Source organism: Calonectris borealis, chromosome 8 (assembly GCF_964195595.1).
Source record: "Calonectris borealis chromosome 8, bCalBor7.hap1.2, whole genome shotgun sequence".
NCBI lineage: Eukaryota > Metazoa > Chordata > Aves > Procellariiformes > Procellariidae > Calonectris > Calonectris borealis.
The window spans coordinates 7324447-7345458 of record NC_134319.1 but is presented as its reverse complement, the minus strand read 5'-3'; the positions used below and the strand labels follow the sequence as shown (position 1 = coordinate 7345458).

General features: G+C 35.7%; 1 protein-coding gene across 7 annotated transcripts in view; it reads right to left on the bottom strand.

Moving 5' to 3' along the window:
* Nucleotides 1-21012, bottom strand: part of TUT4 (terminal uridylyl transferase 4) — a 49591-nt gene that overhangs the window by 14433 nt on the left and 14146 nt on the right. For 6 of the 7 annotated variants that reach the window (XM_075155763.1, XM_075155762.1, XM_075155756.1 and 3 more), the window contains 17 exons: nucleotides 20172-20288; nucleotides 17800-17977; nucleotides 14572-14660; nucleotides 13336-13387; nucleotides 12461-12530; nucleotides 11339-11465; nucleotides 10199-10318; nucleotides 9591-9812; nucleotides 9267-9441; nucleotides 6564-7303; nucleotides 5848-5998; nucleotides 5173-5259; nucleotides 3634-3737; nucleotides 3202-3259; nucleotides 3004-3107; nucleotides 2257-2346; nucleotides 277-390 (listed from right to left, as the gene is read on the bottom strand). In XM_075155763.1, the coding sequence (XP_075011864.1) occupies nucleotides 277-390; nucleotides 2257-2346; nucleotides 3004-3107; nucleotides 3202-3259; nucleotides 3634-3737; nucleotides 5173-5259; nucleotides 5848-5998; nucleotides 6564-7303; nucleotides 9267-9441; nucleotides 9591-9812; nucleotides 10199-10318; nucleotides 11339-11465; nucleotides 12461-12530; nucleotides 13336-13387; nucleotides 14572-14660; nucleotides 17800-17977; nucleotides 20172-20288 (2598 nt within the window). The remainder of the gene's footprint in view (nucleotides 1-276; nucleotides 391-2256; nucleotides 2347-3003; nucleotides 3108-3201; nucleotides 3260-3633; nucleotides 3738-5172; nucleotides 5260-5847; nucleotides 5999-6563; nucleotides 7304-9266; nucleotides 9442-9590; nucleotides 9813-10198; nucleotides 10319-11338; nucleotides 11466-12460; nucleotides 12531-13335; nucleotides 13388-14571; nucleotides 14661-17799; nucleotides 17978-20171; nucleotides 20289-21012) is intronic. The other variant, XM_075155761.1, reaches the window with a different exon arrangement.

The window sequence follows — 21012 nt, the reverse complement described above, 5'->3', positions numbered from 1 at the left end:
CAATTTTTTATATCCTGTTCAGCATATAAATATCATCATAAGACCAAAATCCCGAAGTAAATGTAACAGCAGAACTTAGGTCCAACAGATTCCCATTTTTTTTGTAATTTTCTTGGTAAGTTCTACCCACTAAAACCAAGTGGGAGTTAGGAACCTTCTAATGCAGAAAGGTCCCATGTTTCATTCATCCCCCTGATCCTAAAAGCCCAGACTTCTCATATTTGGCTTGAAGAAACAGTGCATCTATTTTCATAGCCTCTTCTTCTGAAAACCTACCTCCTGAAGAACTGGAATAACTGGTGGATTTCTCTGCTGTAGAAAGTACAAAACCATAAGAATATAGGCATACGAAGACAGACTACCACGGGATGCATCACCAATATCGCAGCGCTGAAAAAAATACATTTTAAACAAAATACTGAATTTACATTTTATTATTCAAGACTAACAACTACGTCAGAGAGCAAACAGAAACCCCACCAGTAACAGAAAATACATTCATCTCATAACTAAAAATTGTTTTACGAAGCCTGAAAAATAAATGTCCTTAGAGACAAGTGCCATCTGGCAAATCCACAGCATAATTTGACTAACATAAAACCAGAAAAGCTTCTCATAGCCAAAATTTTTTTTTTAGTTTATAATGCACCAAATTGGGGAAAAAAAAATCAAAACCCCCGAAACAGAAATCCCAACAAACCTCCACATCTGATGTCCAGGTTTCAATACTGTAAAATTTAATTCTCCTAAACTCATGTTGCTGGAGTTGTTTCTATGATTCCTTATTGTTTTGGTTTCCCCTTTTCAATAATTAATTAATAGACAAGTATTTCCATGTTGTACTGGCAACTTAGGCAATACCTGGCATTTTGCTAGCATACATACACATACCTAATTAAACCATGGTCCAGCCTGCACAACACAGCGTAAAACAAACATCAGTGAATTACCTTACTATGCTTGAAAATCTTATTACAGTATAACCTTTCTACAGCACCTGCTTCTAAGCTATCCTTTGCTTCAAGCATGTGTCATAACAAACAACACATTTCTAACCGCCTAGGTCTGGAAAAAACAGGGATTCACAAATTACTTTCACATTAGCAGCAGCAGTGACAGCTGTTCCTGGTTTTTCTGCCAATGCAAACAGAGGAGGAAGCATTTTGCTTAAACACAGAGTATTTGTATAGCTATGAAGTCACCTCCACACATACACATTCAAGAGTGTATGTCCCACAACTTGGAAACTTGGTCTTTACAGTAAGATTTTTAGAATGTATACACTAGTATGCAATACTACAAAAAAAAAGTAAGATTCATTATTATCAACACAAGGCATTTTTAATCTGGACACAGATGAGACATGGCAATATTCTGCACTACTGTGCAGAAAAAAATCATTACTAGTCTTGGTGACAGTAAAATGAACACGTCAATTCTATTCTGGAACGAAGTTATTTTATTCATCTTGATGTATTTTATTACATTAACATCTGGTAGCATGATACATTCTCTATAACTCATTTTTTATTTCCCTGTTTCACTAAGCTTTCGTTGGATGTGTTTGGGGAGTGTATTTACTAGTGCAGCTTGAATAAAAAGAAACACCATGTTTCAATTATCAAAGGCTGTATAGTATAACACTTTGTTAGAATATCATAAGAAAAAAAGATGCAGGAAATTTGGTGTTTGGTATTTCCTAACTCTTAGAGTCAAGTGTATATATCCCAGGTACATCATCAAGTGTACGTCCTAGGCACATCAAATAGAGACTTAGGCATTCATTCATCAACCCACACCTACTCCTGACTTTTATAGTAAGTAAAACATGGCAAGTAGGCCAGAAGAAAGTTGCAGTAATCTCTGGGCTGGTCCTAGATATGGAAACTTGGGAAGCCCATGCACTGCCACATGCCCCTACATCTTATAGTTACCATTTTTTCCAGTTTTGTGTAGTTGTTTAGGGTTTTTTTTGCATTGTAGCTGGTTTGAAACTGAAAAAAAATCAAAGTTTGCCTTTCATCAGCTTCCTCTTAGACAGAAACCTTTCAACAGATAGCAGAAGATACCAGGACTAAAGAACTTGATTCTGACACACGTAATCAGATGGAGCATAGTCAGCTTAAGAAAGTGCACTTCATATTAATAGCATTCTACTGTCTCCTTTCCAGTTGGTATTAGCAAAAGGTAAACTCAGTGAGTGGCTATATCAGAAAACACTGTATTATACAAATAAGTACCTTCTTTTTATATTACCTTTGCAAAAACTTTCATTGTATAGCCCAGATATTGCACTCTAGGATCAATAGCTGCATATGTAGCCAGCATTCTTGTGTTATGCTGCGCCTGGGAAAAGAGAAAAAAAAAAAACAAACAGGTGTTTCAATGTAATTTATGGCTAATTATAGTATAGTCTGCAGTTCAAGCACAGAAGATGCATAATGCAATTGGAGAGCAAAAAATCACAATATTCTGTTACATTCATGCAACATTTCCTGCAGAAACATAACTGAAAGGTGTAATCAGGACAGTATTAATGCAGTAACAACAATAAGAACCTTGGAAAACACCAGCAAAGAAGTAAGTCAGTAAGACAACTCACATTGGAACAAATTCCACAAATTGCATCTTCTTCATAAGTGAATGTGAGCCCACTACATTAGAAATCGTGCAATTTCACTGTGCTAGATGTAAGCTGGGATGAGATGTACTATTCACGATGGCAGAAAGGACATGATGAATGTGGCATTAGTAGCTTTTCAAGAGCATTGACAAAAATGCTTTGTGTGCCATGAGCTGCCCTGCCATCAGGTTATATAGCTACTTGGGTTGGGCTGCGGGCGTGGGCCGCTGAATTTAAATAATGTAGAAAAAAAACCCCAAACACACAAAAGCATTTTAATTCTGGTTTCAAAGTTATTCCCTCAAATGATAATTTGAGTGAGTTACAACGAATTAAAAAGCTTTCTTTGAACACAAAACCAAACACAAACAGATGCTTACCAGTGTATTGTATAAACTGATATCTCCTTCTAAGCCACTTCGTCTGTGTTCAAATTTTACTATAGGCACTTTGGCTGTTGTTATAGGCAAGATGTTTCTCAAACCTGGGGAAGCAACACTTTAGTACGTAAAACATTTCCATTAACTACATATATAGTAAATGCAAACACAAAACAAATAATACTTTAAAACACCTACCTGGATGCTTCTTAAGAACTTTTGCCAAACCTTCTATTATTTCTTTACAGTTTAATTTCTAGGAAAAACAAATATCACAGTTTCAGATATTAAAACATGGATCCTATCCCAACAAGCACATTTACTATCAAACATATATTTCATAGAGGAAAAGTCTATGTACAAAAAGTAGTAAACAATAAGCCAGCACATGAATTTACGTAAACTGGTAACTCTTATTCTCTATGTGAACATCTACACTAAATGTCTGCTTACAGGGCACTAAAAGTAAAATAGGCTGTATCTTGCTTCAATTGTGCAGAGTGCAACAAGCCAATGTGCTACTAGCAAAATCCTACCTTTTCCATGCACAGAAATCTTAGCTGAGTCAAAAAAACCTTAAAGAATTCTTAAACTCAAAATAGTAAATTTTATCAATTTCAAAACTCTCACCTCTGCATTTTCATGGCCTTCCAACGTCATGCAGATATCTAGATCACTGTCCCGAAATCCAAATCCATTCTTTGAAGAGCCAAACAAGCAAAGTCTGGCTTTGTCTGATCAAAACCGTAGACCAAAAAAAGATAAATTCTTTTACAATTGAATGGTAAGTGCTTACTACGGAATATTGCTTAACTGAGATGTGTAGGTGCCCATAGAAAATGAGCTTTAAGAGGGAGCTTACAATGCCACTTCTAAGACTTCACCTTTAATAAAGAAGGAAGCACAATACTTTAAAAATTATTTATAGAAAGTAAGGCAGGATAAAGCCCACGGAATTTTTGAGTGAGGTATGTTACGGAGTTACTATAACCATTAAATAGCATCTCTAAATGTGGTGCAATGTTTTGTGGTATGTGATTGCATTTTCCTGTTTTAAATAAATCAAAATAATGTGCAAACCCAATCACCAGAACAGCTTTACTCTACAGATAAGACAGAGCTACTCTTAAGCAGTCCAAGCAGTATTTCTGGTTCCACTCAAACTTTATCTAGGTTGCATATTTTTCCTGTGACTAGGTAAATTTGGTCCATCAGTAAGTTTCTGTAACCATAAGATACTGTTCAAGAATGTACAAGCAGTAAGATTAATAGGCTTTATGGAACATTCTTTCCCAATTGTTTTGTTTACATTTTTGTTTGAAACACAGTACTATAATGCATTTTCATTCCTGTAAAGGAAAGCAAAATTATGTAACTGAGAGGAAGCAATTTCTTCCTAACTGAAAAGAATACATTTATCTGTCCAACTGAAATCAATGCTAGGAAAATACATATAACACCTATTCACAGCTTTTTCCTAACCTTTAATAGAATTGGAAATTTTAAGTCTTTCAAGGCTCTGTAACAGGTCTCAATTCTCAGCTGCTGCCAGTAAGTGGAGGACATAGCCAGTGGATCGAAGTCCAATTCACAGTTCCTTGATCACAGGCCAGCTACAGCAGGAAGGATGGCCTTCTGTGTAGAGCAATGGACTGGAATTCAGGAGACCTGGGTTTGGTACCTGGCTCTAGCACTGTTTTGCAACACCTCCAAAAAATCACTTTCCGTCTCTGCGCCTTGACTTCCATCATTGCAGTAAAATACTTTTGCCTATTCTATAAAAGGGATGTGAAGATAACAAAACTCATTAAGATTTCTAAGGTACTTAAACACTGGTGACTAGGCATCAAAAGTCCTTGGCCCACGACCCACATAACACTAAACCCAACTGGCCAGGGCCCATTCAAACTTTTTGTCCTGACTGCAATAGTCCTGCATCTGCATTATCACTCTTGCAGCTCTTCCTTCACTCTAGGGACATTTCCATGCAATAGCACTGAGGGATGTTCAGTTTAGAAGTCTGCAAGATAGCTTTACATACAGAGGGAAAAGAGATGCCACTGCTTTAAGCAAGGAAAATGAGCGATAATGAGACAAGTTACATCCTCATGCTCTGGACAACATGAATGAAGAAAGCATCATCAAGAATCACTACCTATTGTTACATACCATTATACTCTTTTCGAATAAATCTTTCCAAACTTGCCAGAATTTGTTCTCTGTTTTGTTGCTCAGATAAAGGAGGGGATAATTCATCTAAGTAAAAACAAGTTAAAACACAGTCAGATGTGACATTCAGTTACCTCAAAAATCTTTTTCAGCTAATTAAAAGTATCAGATACTCTTTTTTTTTTTTGTTACATTTAGTTTCCTTGAATATGGGTTTTTCTTTTTTATGATATCATTAGAGTTGTTAGGATTTTATTTCAGACATCTGATTTTTCTGCAATCATTCAAACACAGAGCAGCTTGGTGGGCACCTGGCATCCAGCCAAGGTTAACCCACCACAGCACCCAAAAGGGGCTTTTTCCAAAAGAAGCCATAGAATTTGACAAACACAAAAACTAGTGCCCAGAGCCTAATTTCTGGGAACACTAGTAACTTTTTACAAACCCAGTGAAAAATCCTGTATACTATTAGTTTCTCAAATCTGTTATAAGAATTTGATATCACAACCATGGATTGTATGAAAATAAAAATATTGATCAATTTGTAGCCTAGGGTACCTGGAAGAGCTTCTTCCCACTGAATTTACTGGAATAAGTCATTTAACCCTACAGTTTTTATTTTTCCAGATTACAGATCACAGTTTACAATGGAGTACAAACACTTTTCCAACTTACCAAAACACCTTTTACACACTATATCAAGTATTTCCCGAAATCTGTCTGTCATTGGTGGTAGTGGTTTTAGATCAATTTTCTTGAAATCCTCTGGGCAGTCATTTTTGGAATGTCCATCCCGTTTGCAGATGCTGCATACTATAGTTGGTGGCTTTTGGGGAAAAAAAAAAAGGTGCACAAATGCAATTTACTTTTAAGACAGTTCAACAGACCTAACATTTCCATGTAAGTCATGCAACATTAACATGCATTCATTAACATCTGAACAGCAACAAAGTCTCTACAAAGAACAGGACACCATCTCTCAATAGGCTGCATTTAGTTCTCACAGTGCATAAGAGCAACTGGAAATTCTACAAGAAAGTAGGAGAGGAAGGGGGGGGGGAAACCCACAAAACAACCAAAAAACAAAACTCAGTGGGTTTTTTGGAGTTTTTTCTTGGTTTTGTTTATTTTTGGTGTGGTCGGTTTTTTTTTTTTTGTGGAAATCAGAAAGCTTTGCATAAGACGGCGGCAACAGACCATCTAGTCCAAATGGCATACAGGTTCGGTGTTTTCCAGTCCTGAATAACAGGTACTCTAAAAAGGCTAGAGCTACCATTCATAACAGAGACTGAAACTGGGAGAATCCTGTCATCCATCCACCCTTAGTTTTAGTGATTTAAAAGTAATAGCCCACTAATACATGACCAGCACCACTTAAATACACAGCTTACCTTTCCTGAAGTCAAAATAAACTTATCGAACACATAATGCATTTCTTCTGTGGAGAGTCTGCCTTCATCTTTGAGATCATGAGCTTCCACCATTGCTTTGCAGTTGGGCGAGGTAGCTGGTGTGCCAGTGCACTTATTCTGAGAAGACTCTGTTACCAGACTCTGTCTACTTTCAGCATCAGAAAATTCATTACTAGAATTTGTGTCATAGGGCTGATGTTCACTGCAGTTACAATGGTGGCTTAGCTCATCTTCAGTTACACAAACTGAAATTTCTAAATCATCCCTCCCTTTGAGTGATTTTTGCTTTAATTCACAGCATTCATTAGAAATAAGGGATAAAGCTTCTTCTTTGTCTTCATCGTAACTAGAGTCCAATGTTGAAAGTAGCAAAGAGTCTATGTTCTTGGAAGTACATCTTTTGGCTACAACTTCTACCACTTCATTACATTCAAGTTCGTTCTCTGGTATGTTACATCCACTTCCTATATTTTGTTTATCTACAACTTTTTCCCCTTGTGGAAGGCAACAGTTGGCTACAGGCTCTTCAGATCTTGTGGATTTCTTATTATTGATTTTCCCTTTTTCTTTTTTCTTGGTATCTAGCTTGGATTTAATCCCATCTTTACTTTGTGGACATGCAAAATATTTATATGCTGTCCTAAATCGCTCCAGGATGTACTCAAATACCATCTGGCTATTTAGACTTCGTGCAACATTCCTCTTTAGTGCAAAAGGATCTAGGAAGAAAAAGAACAATTTCATTAGTAACTTTAATTTCTACATTTCACTAAAGCAGCTGAAATACCTAAGTTATGATACGGCAGTTAAAAAGAGATTCTTATAGTATAATCCAGAACTGTATTTGGATATACTTAGAGAATGTAGGGCCCACAAGGTTTTTTGGACTTCTTCCATACAAAACATAACACACGTGTGGCCATGAATGGTTGGCTATCATAAACCATTCTAAATAGTGTTATTTAAAAAGAAAACCACAGGTATATTGTACCATTATATTACAGTCAATTTCTAAACTAGAAATGAAAATAAACATACAAAGGCAAAATAAATGTAGGCCTGCCTGAACTTTTTCCTTCACTGAAGAAGGATTTGCATTTCCCTTAAGAAATTAATTTCTCTAAGAGTAACATTAAGGTTATAAGGATTATATGAACCAATCTCACCAGGTTTCATTCTTAGTCCTTCCTAGCGATTTCTAGATCAAACATGTTTTCCAAGTAAAAAGAGCACTTGCATAGTTGCTATAAGTTTGCCTGGGAAGATAGTATCAAACTGAGATTCTGTTACTTCATAATTTCAGTTACAAACTTAACATTAAAAAAAACAAAAGCAAAACAAAAAAAACCACATAAAACAAAGAAACAAAAACAACACAACAACAACAGCAGGTATCAGAACCAAAATGCAATCTGTTTTTTGAAATTATTACCTGTTTCTTCCTCAATAATTTGCCCTTTCATCTTAGAGGTTTCCCACATGCTGAATAAACACTATGCTAGTTTTAAAACTCTCTAGCTAAAAGTGATTGAAGAAAAGAATTAGGAGAGGAAATTAAAGCCTCAGGAGTGATCTCACTACTCAACATGTGCCTCAACAATTCATTGCTTGTTTTTCTCCTTTTTACTTTTCCTTCTTGCTCTTCTTGTACCTTACTGACTCGTCCTTCAATATACCTTTAGTAACTCATTCTCTGTCTTTATGATTCTCTTCGACCTATTTCTCCTTGTCCTCTCCATCACCTCATGTGTTACAGAAAAGCTTCAACTTCATCAACATCTCTAGAAAGTGTCCAAAATTCATTATTTATGCTTTTATAAAAATATCACCTTAAATAGTTTCTTAGCCTTCCTCAAATACCCGATTTCTCTATTAAGGCCAATTCAGAATGCCATGCATTCCTCTGTGACCTTCACTGTTAAGTATTGTTTACATATTTTTCTGAGTTGAGAAACAGAAATAAAGATGTCTTCCAGTTATAAAGAAATAATAGACAAAATAATTTTCTTTCTTTCTCTCCTCAACATATATAACTCAGAGTATGTATTATCACCAAATTCATATGGTCTCACCCCCTGAAAAAATCACTTCCCTTAGCAGGATATTCAGGCCCTGAAGCACAGCCTATGACATGCCATTCCGTTTCACAGTATGGAAATACTACCAACAGGGAAAGGGACAACGGAAGGTGCTCTCTGTGTGTGTGCGCGCGTGTTACTTCGATGGGTTTGCTCCAGTTCACTCTGATAAGAGCTAACCTCTCTGCTCAGTCTGCATTAGAGTCAGAGGAAACAAACTGATAGCTGGTAACACTCAAAATACATTGTGATTTTTGGAAATGCAGCTATAGGTGCTGAAAATTCATATCAGAATTATTAAAAAGGAATAAATAATAGCTTATAGAAAGAATGAAACAGATAAGAGATAAGAATGGTGAGAAACAGTGAGACAAATTTACACTTTGTACTTCAAGGACCAGAATTGCAAAAAGTAGTATTAAACAGAAAATTTGTCTTTAAACAGACTAAATAGCTGACAAAATATAAAAAAACCAATTTACTTTCTCCTCTGATTATTGACTTAGTTTATTGTCCAGACTTCTTGTGACAGACCTGTAAGTATTAGGTAAAGAAAGATAATAATGCGGGATGACTACAGAACTAGAAAAGGTTATTATCCTACCTTCAATGGCTATTCGCCTTTTAGGCCAGTTTTTATTCTCTCTGGTTAAGAGTTCTTGTACCCGTATGCTGATGACATATTCCTCCAAAGCAAATTCCAGTGTGTAAAACTTCAACAGTTCTAACCACAGTTGCCCCAGTGAAACTTGATGAGGGGTTCTGAATGCTAAGAGAGACTGAAACACATGGACAAGAATGCTCAACTGCAATAAGAAATGAAAATTCCCATTTTTTTCCTGGTTTCCATCCAATATTAATTTTTAAAGATAAAAAACAAGGATAAGAGATAGAATATGGTTTTCAACGAAATAAAGCCATGACTTACATTGCCGTGTTTCTCCTTTGCATTACTTTGGTTGTCCACTTCCGAGCTTGTTACCTTTTTACCACCACCTTTTTGTTGTTCAACTTTAGTTTTACTTTCCGCTCCAACTGAGTTTTTTGCTGCACCATTTGTTGGTGGTTTGTACTCCCACCGTACAAACTCCTCTTCTTCTATACCTTTCAGCTGGTGGTCATCTGGCCTCTTTGAATCGAAGCCTTCAATCTAACAACAATTAAAGTAGCTCTGAAACAAGACTGTATATAATACATACAACCAAAAGTTTTCACCAAAGGTTAACACTGACAATTGTGATATTTATCCCCCTCAAGAATAACCGATATCAGAGAAATAAATTCAGAGAATTAAAGAAGAAAATATTTGCCTTTTTTCCAAAATACAGCATGACACAATTGCACAGGCCATAGCAGCTGCCTTTTTTTAAAAGTCATCAGAATCATCAGGCATCAACTGTGTGAGGATTAAGTACCGATGCGTTTTATTTACAAATTTCTTAGGTAATTGAATTCTGCACATTTTATGACCTTGCAGAACACAGAAATAACGTCAACTATTTAACAATAATGTTACCGTATTACCAAAGCACTTACCCAATTGCCCAAATAGGATGGTAAAATACGTGGTTTTCTTTGTTGAAGAAAAAATATCACCATTAAGGCAAAGGAATATGAGGGAATCCCACCTTCAGCCTGACAGTCAATGTGACAGAGCTGTAAGAGAATACAACATTTTTATGATGTAACATCAGTATTTTAATTTAAAATCTATTGTAAAAGACAAATATCAAAAGAAATGCGAGATACATACTAAAGTAAAACAGAAAATCCTTTTATCTCAGAAACTGCAGTTGTCATGCCATGCCACGTACAGACAAAATGCAAATTATAATAATTCATAGAGTGTCTTAAGTTATACTATTTTATTATACGTTATTCTCTTCAGTTTCATCACATTTTGTGACTGTGGGACACATTTATGTTCCTATCTAGAACTTCAGTCAACTATCAGGTTTTTGTTATTGTGCAGTATCTCACATATGGGCATGGGGATTTTAAGTATCTGGCTGTAATCTGATACTGATCTCTTCCACGGGAACTCAAGAGAGATGTAATAAACATATTAGACTTTGAACAGTTCTTTGTAGTTTCTACTGCTGCTACTGATATGTTGTAAAACAGGAACTTTTGTAAAAGCACCTTGCTAAATCAAGCAACAATAATAATACCATGCAACTGATTTTTCAATAAAGCCAAGACATTATAACTCATGTATGGCCTGGCAGCAATTTCAGGACTGAATTACAAGACAGTTACAATGGCTGTGAACATTGTAACTTGGTTCCTGTGATCACCGTTGACGTCTGTAAGAAATACAGCAGGCTATGACGACAGACCCTTTCTCGAGCAATTTAACTTTTTTCAATGTGACCTCAATAGCAGAAAGTTTGCAAGACCTGATTGCTCTGTTGAGCTGATTTTCAAGGATCAGTCAACTAGTTTTAAGGAACTAACGTAATAGCTTGCTAACAGAATAGCGGAAGCTTCATATATATTTACAGTTTCACACCAAAACCTTCAGTCTCATTCTGGCCTGTTAAGATAAGAGGTGAACTAGTGGCATGAAGTTCTCTTCTACAAACATATTCATGATATATTATACATTACATTGTATGCAGTACTTAAAAAGAGGAAATAAACATATTTAATTATCCTCAATATTTATAAACTTACTCTAGCCCAGTAGCGGAAAGCCAAAACCAAGGGAATAAGGACAGGCTCCAGTTTACCAAGTGCAGCCAGCAGGTCAGTGGTAAGGCAAGCCACATCATTTCTAGCACTTACTTTACATGTCAAACCACTGTAATTACAAATGTAAAACAGATAAAAAGAGTTATAGCCATCATATCACAGATGATGCTTGGGGCAGGGGGGAGATAGAGCATCACATCCCGATAATAAAAACATGCATCAGTGCCTCCCTATGTAAGGGCCTGAACTTTTTAGACAAAAGCTACAGAATATAATCACATTTTCTTTACTATTAACTCATCAGTTGGATCTAGAACTTACAAAAGTTCACTACAGCTAAAAATCTAAGACGTCATAAGAATTTGCTCTAAGTTCTGCCATTACTTAATTGTGCAATCTTAACACAACTCAAACTCCATGTATATCTTCCACATACCAAATAACTAACTAACTAACTAAATAAAACAAACCCCCAGGCCTGCTGCGTATTAAGAGTTGGTAAGTCCACACAACAGCTGCTCTAAAAACTTTTGGTTTGCTTCTCAGAATAATTATTTCTATTCTCTTGGTACTTACAAGGCATTTGCATAATCCACAAATACAGGAGAAGATATGCCCACCCTCGTTGCATTTACTTCTGCAGAGTTTCAATCACATACCTCTAGCCAGTCAAAGCAATGTGGACATCATACAGCAACCATGTTTCATTTTAGAGGTTTATACTTCTTAGGAATTTACTGAAACTGCCAGACAATGTGTCCTTACTGGTAATGTGTATCTTATAAAATGTTTTAAAGCCTTGGATTAAACTGCTGGCAGAAATTTTAAATATCAGCTGAAAACCATTCCACTTTTCCCCTATTTAACCCAAAGTAGAACTGGTATTTTCAGACTCCTACAACTAATGACCTCTAATGAGGCACAAAGACAAAGCAAAGCTTTCCTTCTAGATTGTATTTTTGTGTATGAGCAATTCCCCTTTAACATGAATGTTAGCTAAATATTACAGTAATACTTCTTGTCAGCAGTGCAGGCAAGTAGCTGCTATGAACAAGCATAGTAGAAATTGGTATCTCATTAAAAATCCTTTTCAATGACACGTACCTTTTAACATCTTTGCAAAAGACAACAGGAACTTTGGCATGGAAATCTGACTCCACATCTGAGTAGACAGCTGAGCAAGGAGAAAAAAACCATTATGTACGAAAGTCTTTTACAGTTTTCCCAATTGTGCCTTTAAAACTATTACATTTATACCATGCTTTTACGGAACAACTCAAATTAAGTGCTGCGTAGCTAACCAGTAAGCAGTATTTTCTGGATACTTTTGATGCTCACCACCAGTATCACACAGCCAGCAGGGGAAAAAAAAAAAAAAGAAAAACCCTTCTCAGGAAACTGGGCTGGTATCTCCTCTAGAACGTTTTTGTCTTTACATTTGAAAGAGACAAGATTGAATCTCCGACAAACCACCAGGATAGTTTGAGAACCACTTACGGAGCTCACCTATCAAAATTTCCTGAAGGATCAAAAATGCAATGCTACTTGTGTCACTTGGTTCAAGATGTGCGGATTACAGGATTAGATGACTTCCTGACAGAACCAGGAAGCTAAAGTTTCAGAAGTCTTGTAATAGTTCTCACTGATGTTCACATGCAAGTGGAAAGTGGCTTTTGCGTTTACTGCTTAGAATTTCTCCTACAAAGTTACATACTGTTTGACCTGGCATCTAACTCTATTACCATAAATTCTGGCAATCTGAACTGGACTACCTGGGCTGCCATTCTCCTGCTGCAAGTTCTCATCTCTCATTTACACAAGCACTGGTATTCGTAAAAATCACATTCATAAAAACAGCTCAGACACTTTGGTTGAAAACTAATCTATTTTTGTAAGTTTACAGAAAAAATAAGCATAAAAACAACTGAACAGCAGTTGGAATATTAATTAAATAGAAGTGAGATGCAACTAAAACTTACCACTGTTCTTCAAGATTTCAAGCACCTGTATCAGAACATCTGGTTGACTCATCTAAAATGACAAAAGTCGAGCCGGTTACATTATTCAGATTAACCTATTTTATTTTACACTATGTTTAAAACTACTTAGATTGCAAACTAGTAACACTATGTTCTTTCACAAAAGTGAAATCATGTGTCAGTATTAATGAAAAAGTTAACTGTATCTGTCTGCACCATGAAAACAGGTACTAGTAAACGTATTAGCCAGTTTTCTTTTAGTTAATACTTCTGTTCTAGTTCCATATTAACAGACTCCATACAGTTAAAACAAAATACTTGCCACATATTCAACAATTTCAATGTCAACATATGCCACTAGAAACGCACAACAATAAAGAATTTAATGTCAGTACTTTCCCAAGGGTTTTTAAAGGTTGTAATTTTTAAATGTGTTTTCTTTTCTCCCCAGAAATCAACTTAAGTGGTGTTTCAAACATAAGCTGTAAATAGTTCAAAGAAAAGCTAAAAATTATCACCACCTTTGAGCCTTTATGAAAAAGTTACAGTACGCTCCACATGCAATTGTTTGAAAAGGGGCTCAGTTTTGCTCCCTAACTGCATTTCAAAAGGCTATGTGTAAGCATGTAACCAGAACAGGTATCTTAGATTCCACTGTAACACATGCAGTGAAAAAAAGAGCAAGTTCAGCAGCTGTGTCTCTAACAAGAACATGCTGCTAATATCATACTAAACATGAACCAACAACTTAAATGTTTAAAGGCAAGTTATACTGCTCTGCAGGAATTTTGTACCACAGTAAACTGTAAACTGGGATGTGACATCTACTTGCAAATGACTAAAACATAAAAGGAAAATTGTCACTTTTAGCCCCACCTTTAAAGGGGCGGGGAGGGGAATGAAGACCTACAAGATTTTACTGTCTGAATCATGAGCACATAAAAGCACACTTATCCAGAGCCAACTATTTTCATATTGCTTCAATGCTTACTCAAAAAATTTTTAAAAAAGGCTAGCATAAGATTGTCCAAAAAACCAGAATTAAAGTTATCTAATAAGCAATGAAAACTTTACCCACTGGATTCATAGCACACCTGACACCAAATCAAAGATTATATACTTTGTGCTATTCTAACACCGTACGCCTCAATAGAAGGTGAAGGCAATGGAGTAGAAATAAATGTTGATGGCCTTGATTTAAAAAATCTCAGTTAATACAAGATAATATCTACATACCTTAGGGGGGAATTTGATATCAATGTTAACATCGCTGGTCTTAAAAGCGAATCTAGTTAAACAGGAGCCATACATCCTCAGTGAACAGTCTGCAAGAGAGAGAAGCATAATTATTTAATTACAAGTAAATAAATTATTCTTTAATGGATGACGCATACCTTGCTTTAAATACTGTGCCTCTCAAGTGGTACTCCCAGATTAATGAATATTGAACCACTTTCTCGCTCCTGTGAAGGCTAATCATTTCCGTTACACAGCATCACAGGAAAAGGGATAATTCAGATAGTATAATTACCAAATGTCCAAAATTTTTCAAGCTGTTTCAAAGTATTTTTGCAATGCAGCTTTAGTTTTGTTTGTTCTTAATATAAAATTAAACATAAAATAGCAATAAATGCCACCATCTCAGTGCAGGATTTTATTTAACAGCTTTTGTTAACTACAGCTTGATTTCACTGCAGCAGTTAGCCAATTATATGATCTTTGTTGCCTCATACACTTTTGTCACAAACAATTCTTATATGTGCTACAATCTGTTAATTACATCAGCAAGTTCCTATGCACAATTCATTACGAAACATGCATATAAAATGTAAATTCATTATAATCCAAGACACAAAGTACAGTATCCATTTAGTAAGTGTTTTTATATTTAATAGTTCCTTACCTGCAAAGATGTACAACAGATCTAAACTAATTACAAAGTAATTATTCAGTAATAGTATCATGAGAAATGTCATTCCACTCCATAAACAATTATTTATCCCACTTCATGATACAATTTTTGTAGATGAAAACTTTCCTGGAATATATATTAGGGCTCTGACATATTTATGTCAGCTGAAAATTGAGACTATTCTCAATCCATTCCAAATCCAACACCCTGCTCAAGCAGGTCACCTAGAGCAGGTCACCCAAAACTGTGTCCAGTTGGGTTTTGAAAATCTCTAAGGATGGAGAGTCCACAACCTCTCTAAGCAACTGTGCCAGTGTTCAACCAGCCTCAGAGTGAAGAGGGTTTTTCTTCTATTTTTTCTTAGTACCTTTATTTGTGTTCTGACCAAACTCTCTCAAACAGAACCACAACAAAATAATTCTTAAAAGAGAAAATAAATCTTATACACACAGCTTCAAACAAACCTTTCTCTATTTTTCACTACTTAGAAACTAGCCTCTCAAAAGGAATTTCTGTATGGTAAATTAATAATAATAATAATACCACCACCACATTGTAATTACTTCCAATGGTTTTTCATAGTACTAAGAATTCTTGCATAGTTCTAATGCAAGCTCAAGAGAAAATCATGCCAGAACATCCCATGTTTTCTACACTGTGCATGAATTAATTTTTTCCTAATTTACAACTTAGGAAAACACATTGACTAAAACACAGTGGGCTTTGAAAACGGGAATAACAAGTTGTCTTTTACTACTAAAGACTCCCTCTCCACTACTATTACACCTCCACATCAGCTCATCAGCCCAAACAAGTCAGCCAGCTGAGTAACACTAACACAGTAATTTTCATGGGTATTTATGTAAAAGTAATAATTTCCTTTGCTTTGTCTTGTGCTAATATATTATCAGTGGAAAACTCAATAGCATGTCAGAACAGAAGTTTGCACTAGGAGCCACATATGGCAATACTATAGAGCAAACAGGTTAGAAAACCTCCACCCTACAAGCCCCTGTTCTATTCAGCATCTTATGTTTAAGCATATATTTAATATAGCTCCTAAAACTAAAGCTGATCATCCTGCAGCAAACAAACAAAATCTTTCTTACTACTGTGTTTTTATAGAGCAAAGGGAAGGTATTTCTAAAATAAAAGGACGGTATAGAGTATCAACCCAGTTTCAATACAGATGAAATAAAAAGTTTGAAAACTTATTTTTTGTCAAGGAGATTAATACTTTCTTGTGTTCAGATTCACTGAAAAACAAACCATTGTTTACATAATGTCAACATTACTGTAGCTGCAAAAATCAGCTCTCAAACTCCCAGTATATTAACTATAGGATATGATGGGAAATCAATGCAAAGAAGCAAATGGCAAAGATTATTTATTGTTACAGTATTTTATTTTTCAATAGTTGTATAAATTGGATTTGAATGTTTACATGTCCTATTGAATTAACATACTGTACTTCTGAAGGGGGAGAAGGAAGACTACCATTCAACTTATCCAGACAATTTTTATGAACTTTATTAATGCACTGAACTTTATTGACCCACTAAAGCAAAAAAATGGGACTAAGCTTTTAACCTACTCAGACTTTTTTGGTCTAAATTATTCTTATTTTTAATCAACATAAAGCACTCAATCAAGAAAAAGGCAGATGAGGTATGGTATTTATATATGGTTAAGTAAATGTAATATTTTGACCTATTAAAGACAATTCCAGAGACTTTGGGAAGCTATAGTTGATCTCAAAGCACACCTCTCCTCATTTTAGGACCCATTAACCATAAATATACATGAGAAGAAATACCTGTTAAACAATAACCCTTGTTGATTTTAATGACATGTTTTAATGAACAGTTACTGATTAGTACCTGGAGATATTTTAGATCACAATTAAGTACTGAAAATGTCTCATATGCTTACCAAAATCACTCACAAATGAGGTCTGTTTTTTTTTTTTTCCTAAAACTATGCTTTAAAAAAAATTGCCTCATGCAACTTTTATCTGCCCTGAAAGATGTTATAAACAACTTAAGGACTGGTAGGAAAAAAATACATTTCAAACTCCTCCTCATTTTCCTCTCCTGCGACATTTACATTAGTTTAAGTGCACTTGGGGAAAAAAAAAAAATCTCTACTGTAACAGCCACAGATATTCAGTAATGCTAGGTAAAGTATAGGTGGAAAGGTTTGTAGGACTAGAGCCTGAGGGAGATCCTCAGTGGCTGAGGCTTTAAACGTGACCAGGAAGGAAGTATTTCGTGCCCTGGAAACTTCCAATCTTTATCAGAAATCATCACTTTAAAGAGGACCAATAGCTTCAATAAACACAATCATATTTTCCTCTTTTTTGTAGGTTTGTTAGCTCCTTTAAAATCAACTGCCAGTCTGTATTAAAATGCCTGCATTAATATTGTATAATATAAAGATAATTTAACCCCAAATGCATTAATTCACCATTAACGAAGGTACCAAAATCTGTGTAAAAAATAAAGAAAAAAGAAAAATTTTCACCTAAAGAAAATGGAGAATACTATGAATACCTGGTAAGGGCTGTTGAATAATTTTCTCCATCTCGTCTACAATTTCTTGTCGAATTCTGAAGTCATCATCTGATATGCCTTGTTCATTTGCTGCCTCAATGAGTGCAAAACTCAGAGCAGCCAACTGTGCAGAAGAGGGGGGTGGAAGGGCGCGCAGCTCATTTTCTTCTTGTTTTTCCTGAATAATTGTTGGATGATAAAAGTAAAAACTGATATTTTAAGAGAAAAAGGTTATCTCATACTATTGCATGATATTAGAATGTACAGTTTGCTGTTTGTGTTCTTCTATTTACATAGTGTCCTGACCAAACACTTTCAAAGGTAGGAACTCTGCCTGGCCTAACTGGCAAATGTACTAGTTTGGCTCACAGAAATGACAGTAGATGCTCAGTGCTTAAAAGAGAACATGTTGTTTCACAGCTGGCAACTGGGGAGGAAATCTGCTGTGTTACATTCCTGAACCACATTTTCTGACAGTTCTGAAACAGAATTAATCCAAGAAAATGAAAAGCTGTGATTGTTCCTACATAATAAAAGTAACGGAACGGAAAAAGGTTTTCTAAAGTCACACAGTTTTTCTTCAGAGTGGATTGTACTTGAAGGAAAGATATCAGAAGCAGAAAAAGTATTCCTAGCTCCAAGGAATTTTGGTAAGTTGAGCCCCTTTGCTGCCTAAACAGCTGGTGCCAGAAAGTGCTATTTTTAGAGCATCAAATTATAATCAATTTAATCCAACAGCAAGAAATATGTCAGATGCATCAAGTCATTTGGGAGCAAGTAGAACAATCACTTGTTTCACAAATTCATCAACTAAATGAAACTGTGACTGACAACAGAAATAAATACTAACAGAAAATAATTATGCACTAAGAAAACACAGTCCAGTATGAAAATGTTTGGTTAGTTCTAGGCTGCATCTCTCAACTCTTCTGTTCTATTTGAACAAATTTAGCATAAGAAAGAATACGTGCATTTTTAAAGGGTGGTGTTTTTTTAATGGCATATGTTTTTCTTGAGTGGGGAAGTCACAGCTGCTACTAAGCTTATTTGATAGTCACGCATATCATAGTTAGAGCTGTAAATAGGTGTATTTTATGAAATAACATTTAGACAGTTACATACCTCTTATCACCACTGTATTGTGGCACATAACGTAAAGCTATTTGAAGACAAGTGTTAAAAACTGAAATCGCTCCCTGTCCTCTAGCATTTCCATTCAGTGGTAAAGAAACCTCAATCCTCAATTCGTATCTCCATGCCCACATGAAAAGCACGGTATGAAAGTGTTTCCGAATCAAATATGGGGCTGGTTTGTTGCTGTTTTGTTAATTTTTTTTTCCATGATGCAATTTAGCAGACAGCAAGAGAACCAGAATCCTTTACAAATAATAACTGAACATAATACAAAAAATGTTACTTTCTGAGATGTAATGGATTTATGGCATTCAGAGTTTTCCAGATGATGGCTTGCATATATGATAGAATTAGAGCATTAATTACAAACAGAAGTACGGTAAGAAATACATGGAAACAGGAGTAAGTAATTGACTGAATTTTGGGGAATGGTTGTAGGAAGAGTAATTTTAGCTATCTGAGTAACAAAATCCTACATACTTGAGAATTTGTAGCTCTTCAACAGCATTTACAAAAATGGGTTGGCAAGAACATCTGTGCGCCATTTACTGGATTTCATGCATGTAACAGGTCTTTAAAGCAAAGCAAACAGTAACACCATGGTATCTGATGAGGAAAGTGTTTTTCTCTTTGAAAACCTTACAACTGTTTTTCATATTAAACACATACATAAACCCAGGGAGATGAGTGACTCAGGAACTGAATCCCTCCTTTCTTGAACTCTCTTTTTTTAGTCTAGACACACTATCCCCTCTGCCTACCCATCACAGAAAGGATGTAGATAAAAATCTCACAAGTCAGACAAAAGAGAAAAAACAGAAAAAAACCCCAACATACCCAACCCCACCTCCAGTCCCTGGAGTTCTGGCTACCAACGATATTATTTTTGGAAGAAACAGAAAAACTAAATATGTTTCTCACCTAAGTTACCTTGCCTTCTGTTACTAAAAGTATGATGAACTGCCCACTACTCAGAGATACTAATTCAGAAGCAATGACCAAAAATGTTCTTTCCTCTCTGCCTGGACAGATCATCAAGCCTTTCCTCTCAAACAGAAAATGAGCAACATGAAATTTGTGGGTCTCTGCTCAGCACACAAACTTTCACCTAAATGAAGATGACCAAAGAAAACATACCACATAACAAGACAATCTTTAAAAAAAAAAACACAAAAACACAGAAGGGGAAAAAAAAGGGGGGAGCGGGAAATAAGTCAAAATTTTATTTGTTAACTTACCATTATATTTTTCTTATGTCGTTTTTCTTTAATATGCTTGTGAGCTCCCTGGATATTTTCAATGTGAACTAAGCAGAGCTTGCATAGATACTGACAGTTGGTGTATTCTGGGGACCGCTGAGGAAAAATGGCCATAGATTAAAAGAAAATGTTTCTGCCAATAGTGTCTGAAAATATAAATTCTCTGAATAATAAATTGTATTTAACATTATGTAACACTTGTATGGTCAAGGTGCTTTGCAAACATTAAGTAATCTTCAAAAAACACAGTGGAAATGGATTTTTACCCATGTGACAAGTGGGGAAAGCGAAGAAAGGAAGTGAGATGACTTGAATATTACACTTCTCAGTAAATTTTAATGAGGCAAGATTAAGACTGATGAGTTTACGCCTCTTAAGGCTGACCTAAAGACCAGTAAGCCATTCCCTTCTCAGCTCAAGCTTTTAATAACTAAGGATTTATTAAATCTCAGCATCTATCCTCCTTTCTGTGATGAGAAAGTGGCAAGTATTCATCATATTATCTACTATACCTGTTATGGCAGGTGGTGGTGTTTGGCTAGCATGTTCACAGCGTACCGTGCAAGTACTACATTTTTTGTTCTATTAAAAAGGGTGCGGCTGGCCAACAAGGAGGAAGATGGCCTGTTTCTGACTTACTAATGACTACTCTGGATAAGGCGGGATCCTCTGACAAGGGGTAAGATTATTTCATTTTGATGAATAATTTAGGATGCTCAGAATTGGAGAAACATGCAGAACAAGCATCTTTTTGTACAGATAGGCTGAGAGAGATGGAGTACACAAATGAAGAGCTGGCACCTGGGAGACCCCTGAGAGT